At 44.3% G+C, this 8,459-nt stretch overlaps 1 protein-coding gene across 1 annotated transcript in view; it reads left to right on the top strand.

Moving 5' to 3' along the window:
- Positions 1-3,886: 3,886 nt before the first annotated feature.
- The window catches only part of SURF4 (surfeit 4), a 63,338-nt gene continuing 58,765 nt past the window's right edge, over positions 3,887-8,459 (top strand). Inside the window, exon 1 of the mRNA XM_069609348.1 lies at positions 3,887-4,050. Coding sequence (XP_069465449.1) covers positions 4,003-4,050 — 48 coding nt within the window. The 5' untranslated portion in view covers positions 3,887-4,002. The remainder of the gene's footprint in view (positions 4,051-8,459) is intronic.

Here is an 8,459-nt window from a genome sequence, read left to right as displayed (position 1 = left end):
CGCTGGAGACCTATAGCAGTCTGATCTATGAAGACCACATCATCTGCATATAGTATCCAAGACAGCTCCTCGTCATAGATTTTTGGTGGAAAAGCTCTGATCATATTCTGAGACTCAGCCATGTCTGTCAGGTACAAGATGAATAGGAAGGGTGCCAAGGTAAAACCTTGCTTAATTCCTTTGTATGTCGGGATCTTTTTCGTAGTGGTACCTCCCTTTGTCGTTATAATTTGAATTAATGTTCCTACATACAGTTCCTGAATTGCTTCCAACAGATCTTTCGGGCAATTCCAGTTTTTCAATTTTGCCCAAAGAAGATCTCTGCTGACTCCGTCAAACGCCTGTTCCAGATCTATAAAGCCCAAGAATACATTTGTTTTTGCTTCAAGGGCCCGGAGCTTTAGTATGTTCAGGATGAATAAATTAAGGGTGGTGCCAACACCGTTTACAAAGGCTGTTTGGCGTTTATCCAAGAGACCTTCCTTTTGCGCCCATTTCTTGAGATCCCTTAGAAGAATTGAGTCAAAGATTTTCCATTTTGAATCCGAAAGGGCAATAGGCCTATAATTCTTCGGATCTTGTCGGTCTCCCTTTTTTAATATTGGGACTACTAGCGCCTCCTTCCATGATAACGGGATAGTTTGGGTTTTCTTTATTTGATTAAAGAGCTGCAGAATGAAGCTCGCCCAAGCATCCCCGTTTTCTTTGAGCATATAGTTTGATATCCCATCCGGCCCTGCAGCCCTCGAGGAGCTGAGTTTTTTGATGATGCCTACGATATCGTCGAGGTCACAGTCAATTTTCCAGGGCAGGTTATTCTCAGTTTTTTTTTCCCTTGGAGCTGATTTTGTTTCTGGTACTGGACTCTGCTTAAAGAGGCTAGAGTAGTGCTTCACCCATGACTCTTTAGAGACCTGTGAAGTGGTTAAGGCTGGTTGAAAGTCGTCGCCTTTGTTGATGATTTCCCATAAGCTGCGTGCATTAGCTGTTTGAATTGCTGCCAGTATCTTTTCCACAATACATTGTGCTTGCCAGGCCTTCGATGCAATCAGCCAGTTTTTATAGGATTGCTTACATTTCTGTATTAGTTCCTCTTTATTTGGTAGCAAGCTTTGTTTTAGGCCTCTTAATGTGGTACGATATTTCCTTCTCTTTGCCACCACTTCCGCATTGTATGTGTGCTTCTTTGATATTGTAAGGTTTTTTGTTCCATTGCCATGGAATTCATATTGTTTTAGGAGCCATTTATACTCTACCTCGTCCAGGTTTTTTTTGACGTGATTGTCGTAGCATTCTGCTATTTTAACAATGGCCGGTGGCTTTATTCTGGACGATTTCTGGTCCATGTCACTTCTAACGGGGGTGCAAGAGAGTTTGTTGTATCCCCAGACACCCAGTTGAATTCGATCTCTAGGAGTGCGTGGTCACTAGCTGTTTGCTTCTTGACTCTCAAGTAGTTGATCCATCGTTGGGTGTTCCCAGCTATAAAACAGTAGTCTAGCACCGCTCTACAAGTATTATTAGACCAAGTAGAGGTTCCTTCGAGATCTCCTTTTGTCTGGCCATTTAAGATTTTCATTTCTCTTATTTCCATTTCCTCCATCCATCGTTTGGCGTTTCCCTCTAGCCGAGAGTCAAGTATTGGTTTCCCTTCCTGGTCCAGTAGTTTTAAGTTCAGGTCTCCACAGAGAAGAATTAATTGATTTTTATCTTTTATCATGGATTCGTCTATTTCATCCATAATGTCGGACAAATATGTTTCCGAATCACAGTCTGTTTGGCTCCAATAGGTGTTTATTATAAGGATACCAATTTACTGAGTTTTTGTCGTTTTCTTAATCTTTAGGATCTGGACGTAAGGATTAGGGGTGTGATGACTCAGGACGTGAAGTTCAGTCTCGTCTTTTATTAATGTCAAGAGACCAGCACGTGGTCTACCCAGTAGACCTTTCTTCGCTGGGTTCATGAAAACCTTATATCCTTTGCATATTGGAAGCTTTCATATCCCAGATTCCTGCAGACATATTATTTCATATTTTCCTAAAAAAGCACTTTCCCCTGAGAAAAGGTGGCTGAAGCCGCTGGTATTCCATGAGGCCAGTAGGGAATTCCCCCTTTCTGCCTCATTTATAGCCTATTGTTTCTTTTTCTCTGGTTTTACATCACGTGCTCCTCCTTTTTTTTTGCCATACGTTGTTGCTTTTTTGTGTTATTTCTTTTGAATGAGAGTTATCCACCCTAAATCTCAGATTTGCCATTGGACTATTGGCCCGTGGTCTGAACTCGTCTCCACTTTTTTTTCCCTCACACTGAACGTCCTTCTGACTTCGCTCCAGGTGTTTTCGATCACTTTGGGCAGGGTATTTTGTTTGTTTAGTTTTCATGGCCGATCTAGGCGGTATTGCCCTTTTTTCTGTTGTTCTATGGTCCGAATCTTTTTCTCTATTCCTTTCTCCAGGCCTGCTTTCCAGGTGTTCTCTGTCTGAGATTTTGTAATGGTAATTCTTAAATTCATCATCATATTCTCTCAGCCTGGACCTTGATTGATCAATAAGCGCCTTACTTTTCCGTCTTTCCACTTGTTCGAATCCAGCATCAGATAGCCTTTCTTTAGCTTTCAACATAGTTTCTTTTATCCTTTGAGATCTTAAATGGAGTATAATCACATCTGGCCTTTTTTCCGCCGGGAATTCGACTATCAGGATATCATCTGAAGAGATCTTTCTGAGTATTGTCAGTTGGCTGAAGATGGTCATCACATTTTTCCTGTTCAGAAGGATTTTTTTAGAATTTTTTGATAGCCTTTCCAGTTTCAGATTATACAGTTGTTGAGTAACCTTTTTTAATTGAAAGTTTACAAAGTTATATTTGTTGAAACTGCTGGAGAGTAGAGAATAAAGAAGATGAAGCTTAATGCTCACCTCCTTGTCTTTAATAGAATCAAGAGCTCCCTGCACTATTAGCAGGGGGAATCTTCATTAATTGCCTTAGAGTCACATAAATTACCTGCCACTATAAAAAGCAGTGGGATCTGTCACCCAAATCTGTAGGTGGTAGGAATGCTTAAAAAGCAGTAGCGTACTGCCTAAATCCAGACATGCCAACATTCGTCAGGCCCTAAGAGGGAGATTTCACGACAGCAATCGGGAGAAAGTATTTTTCCCATAGGATTGCATTGGAGTTATAATTATTTTAGGCGGGAGACGGTCAAAAATAGCCAGATTTTTCCTTAAAAAATTGTGAGTGTCTCGCCTAAATCGGGAGGGTTGGCATGTATGTAAATCAGTAGGGTTGGCAAGTATACAAAGCTCTGAAAATATGGTCCAGCCTGGACTAAATATGGTGGCAAACCCTAGTAGCCTTTCCAAAGCTTTGTACGTGCTTGTTTGTAACTTGTATTGATGATTAAAAAACGATTGTGTATGAGCTAAATACAAATAAAATATCATATCATAGACATAGTTCACTATACAAGTTTTTTGGCCCTCACTTAAGTTTCATATACTTATCTTGTCATTTAATTTGTGACTTTCTGTTTCCCTCTGTGAGGGCTCTGGCACTAGATTTGTAATGACTACTGTTAAAAATTCTATAAAACTCTTTGAACTACCATCTTTATAAGGAAGAATAACAATGGTTGCTCATGGCAGTTTGAAACCCAATCTGTTCTCACACCACAGTGCCTGTCATGCTACTTCCCTGTGAGTAAAACATCCCAATCCAAGAAGGCGGCCGCGTGTATAGTCTTAGAGCTAAGGCGGACATGATGGAATGGGTTGCAGTGTAGCTGGAGCCGCCATCTTGGATCTGGATCATTCCCGCGGTGGCCACACCGCTCTGCGCTGCCAGGCCCTCGTTTGTTTCCAGTGAATGTGTCGCGGCTCCTTTAAGGTTTGGCCTACGTGGCAGCGCCTGCAGTGAGCGGAGCAGGAGGGCTCGGCGGCTGGGGAGGGTGGCAGTAGCACACAGCTGACAGCAGCAGCAGCACCCGATAGCGGCACCATGGGCAGCACTCAGCTGATGGGCGCCGCCGAGGACTTCGCTGACCAGGTGGGGGAGCAGCCACAGGGGGCAACCACTAGAGGGCCCCCGAGGCGCACGTGAACGGGCTCATACACGGTGCCCTGTAAGGGGGGGTGGTATTGGGCAATACCAAAGAGGGTTTTTGGGGGGGAGTGGGTGGCTGTACGGTGGCCTGATGGGACAAGTAGAGGAAAGCGCTAGGACTCCAGAGGGAAGGGCGGCTGTAGGGGTGGTGTTTGGGAGGGGGCATACAGGGGGCATACAGGGGTCTGTGGGGGCCACTTCAGGGAGTCGTTGGGGGTGCAAGGCTGTCACTGAGGGTCCATAATTAAGGTCCCTGGGCAAGCGCACAATGTGATGTGAGTAATCGAATACTAGTGTGGGGGCAGAGGCTGGGAGAGGGGTACATACAGGGTGGAGGGGGTGCATCCACGTAAGCAAAATCATGCCCCCCTCCCATAGGAGAACAAGGTGGGACTTTTAGGGGTGGCCGCAAGAGAAATAAATGAAACAGGTGGATGGGAGGGGGGGGCGGTGGTCCTTAAGTGGGGGGTCCTTAAGTAAGAAAAGAAGATAATACATTCAGGTGAACTGGGTGTAATGCATGATCGGGGGCGGGAGGGCGGTGGGTCCGTTAATGATTTAATATGTGGACTCCTGGAGCACATTTCAGGGTGGGTATAAAGGATGGAGTAGGCCCAGTGGTGGAGCCAGCTGTGAGTTTGGTGTGTAAGGGGGGCGAGGGGGCTGAAGCCTTCCTAAAATCTTGCGAAAGTTTCTGGCAGGAGGCACCAGTTTACAGTGACTGTCCAGGGTTCAGACTGGGAAGATGTGCTTCTGCAATAGCCTGTTATGAGAGCGCGGTGCTCTCGAACAGTTTTCCACTGTTTAACGAAAATGTTTATCTTTGTGGCTGGGTATTCACGTACTCTGGTTGCCACGTGATTTGCCCGACGTTCCTATTGCATGCCCAACATGCTATAATTTGCCGGAATATTGCCATCACTTAGCACACGTTGCCACCTTGTGCCATCAAATGGCAACAATTAAGTCCAAGTATTTCTATAAAGTGCCCATTTACGTGCATTCTATGATTGGCATTGCCACCATTTTCCAGATGTTGGCATCGCACACTCGGGTACTCTGCCCTCCCACCCCGTACGCCAGGTTTTACGATTATATGCCTGTGTACTCGACCATTTTAGTTGCTTATGGATGTGTCGAGTTATGAAGACGAACTTGGCTGGGAGGTGAGGAGGCATTGGGACATACCCATGGAGTGAGTTAGGAGAAGGGAGTAGATGAGTTTAGGCAATTGTATTTATTCTGCACAGAGTGTCGCATCAGAATTGGTAATAAACCTATCGCTTTATAGCCAGTAAGATGGATTGCATGGCCAATATTCTAGCATTTCTTTTCTCTGGAGAAGGGGCTAATTGGGTGGACTGAGGAATTTAAGCTTGATCAATACACTAAAGGGCTCGTGTTAAGCTCCCCCATCTACTTCAAAGTTCACCTATCATTGTTTTACCAACAGCAACTCTACACAGCAATGCTTGACAGTGTGTTTGCCCCCCCCCTTTTCTGTTTCACCAATTTCTTTAAACAGAATAAGGTACACGCTAAGAAAACAAAATTAAGCCTGCTGGCCTCAGTATGTTTTACTTGTGTGCTTAAAACATGATCATAGCACCAGGGGCGTTTCTAGGTCTGGAAAAGATCAGGGGCTATGCTAATGTCGGGACTGATGGGAGTCGGGGCTAGGTAGCATTTTAGTTGTAGCACCTGAGATTCTATCCGGGGCTACAACCAAAAGACCCGGGGCTATAGTCCCCTTAGCCCCCACCCCCCCTAGCAAAGCCTCTGCAGAGATCTGTGGATAACCCGCTTGCTGTGCGGGACCTGTAATTGTGATTCCCGACGCAACTTATCACGACCAACCCCCCTATGTTTCATTTTTTAATCTTGTTTTTTCTTGGGTCAGTTTCATGCAGGGAGACTTCAGATAAGTATTGAAGACTACCCAGCTCGGATAGAACACATTGACGCAAACCTGTGCACTTGCAAGCAAAGGCACAATCATTGGTGGACATGGTGTGCAATTGGTCGGGCATTATGTGATGATTCATAGGGCAAGGAGGACTATGCAGGAACCATGGTGAAGCAATGTACAGGGTACCTAGGAAGGGAAATAGAGAATGGTTTACTGGGGTGATTGATGTGGGGAGAAATGTACAGTGGTCGAGAATGTCACCGTTGGTGGCAACTTAGATGTAATGTGGATCAGTTGCATAAATGATAGAACATGAGGTGCCACTATATTCTGGGGAAACAAAACGTATAGTGGGAGTCTCCAGTCTCGCCTACAAGCGAGCAAAACTGGGGACAGTGCGTCAGTGCTGGCCTCCACTATCGTGATGGTGGTTACCAACTGAAACCATAGTGTATTATCAGAACGTGGATTCACTAAACTTTGCATTAAAAAAAAATGACACGGTGCTCTTAAACCAGGGCATGTCAATTTTTAGAATGCACTGTTTTATCCACATATAACTGCATCAGCATGGAGTCATGATATGTCCTTTGTGATCTGGATCATCGTACTTGTAGCAAAAAAGTGGATTTGCTTGTTATGCAGTGGTGCAGGTATTTACCCTTTCGGGATAAATTGTAATCCTGAGATCGCATGAGTTTACTGTTGGCCACACAAACTTCAAATGCTGCCCAAAAGAAATCATGCCCATCCTTGGTCTGCCTGAGATGTTTAGATTAATTTCTTCCAGTAATAATGCCGCTTTTATTTTTTAAATTGATTAAATTGGGCAGTATTTTTGTTAGGGTCTTCTCAGGTGTCAGTAAATTGCCTTGCCCACTGTCGTGTTTGAGAAACATTAACTTCTTTAATATGGAATGTGTTTGAAAACCTATTCCTGATCCCATAGTTTCAACATACATGTCTTTGAAGCCAATGATTGACCCTCATCTGCCATCCAGGAGATTCTTGCTGTAGCCTGGAGCATCCCGCTCTATCTGTTATGTCGCTCTATGCAGCTTGGGTAGCTCAGGCTCACAGGTTTTGGTCCTTGCTCGCAGTGCCCACCAAAAAGCCAGCTGAGTCCATAGGAACCCCACAGCATTTGCACCAGCATAAAAATGTCATGCTGAAGCAAATGCTTGAAAATGAGGCGTGCTGTAAACCAAACGCGTAGAAACATTAGTTAGTGCGCAGTACAAATGACCATTAACATTATCACCACCGAAGTGGTCCCCTGGCGCTCTGGCGGCTCTGAAAAGGGGAGGAGAGGGGGTGGGTTAGTAGGAATAAGCTGGAAAAGTGCAAGAGAGCAGTGATGTGCTGTTGGCAGCCTCAGCCCGGTGGTTCCGTCGGCTGGGCTTGGGGTGTTTTATGGTCCGTAGTCGTAGTGTGCTGTTAGGCAAGGCTTTTACGCACTTTGTATATATTGCGCCTCATTCAAAACGATCCCTACTGTGCTTTGACCCTGCGAATCCAGAACAGTCCGTTCAGTGGATGATACAGGGCACACAAGAATATGGCCATGTGTTGGGATAACGTTTTAATATATTCGTCTCGGAGTACTGACTGCAACACTCCTGAATATGCTGGCCATGTTACAGGGTCATTAATCTGTCAATGACTCGTGCTATTTAAGGATGAATGAGTTAATGAGCCAAATAATATAGCAGCTGTTGAAAGAGGCTCGGGTGCACCTTTTATGTAGTCGACCAACCTAATTTCAATCATTGCTAGAATGTTAAACATTGACTTTCCTCCCAAGTTTCACTCCCTTTTTGATTTATTACGGTGCTGACCAGTTAGAAGCAGCTAATGCTTTATTAAATATATATTTTTTTTAATCATATGTTTGGGGGACAAGAAGAACCTTTGTCAGAGTTGTTGGCACCTTGTACGTGGGCAGAAGAGGGAACTCATTGTCAGAATTTAAGGTGCACAACTGTGCGGCCTTGTGAAATATAAAACCTTTCTTTTGGGCAAATGCTGCCGTGAAGAAATGTCTCGCTTCTAGGAGTGAGACATTTGGCCCTCGAATGTCGTAGAAGGGTCCCGCTGTGGAGTGAGATTAGAACACGTCTTAAATTGTCTTGACCGCAAACTACCATAGATGGAACAACAATGTTGTCTGGTATATTTTCAGACAGTTATGCAACTATGTGGAAAGGAACCATAGAGTAAGCTCGCAAAGCTTTCCTACGGTGAGTGATCGCTTAGCATTTGGTGGGTTAGCATTTTTTTTTAAAAAAAAAAATGTTCTCCCGGTCTTTTGTTTTTTGCAAATTTGGGATTTCGAATGCTAAAATGGGCCCACTGAAAGAGTTGTTATGGAATATTTCTAAGAGTATTTCCTAAAGATGTTATTCTGTTTTCAGTGCGGTTATATGGTGCTTTTCAAATGGCA

Source organism: Ambystoma mexicanum, chromosome 8, assembly GCF_040938575.1.
Source record: "Ambystoma mexicanum isolate Mex_15411 chromosome 8, UKY_AmexF1_1, whole genome shotgun sequence".
In the NCBI taxonomy this organism is placed as follows: Eukaryota; Metazoa; Chordata; class Amphibia; order Caudata; family Ambystomatidae; genus Ambystoma; species Ambystoma mexicanum.
Note: the sequence above shows the minus strand (reverse complement) of the source record. Positions and strands in the feature narration are given on the sequence as shown.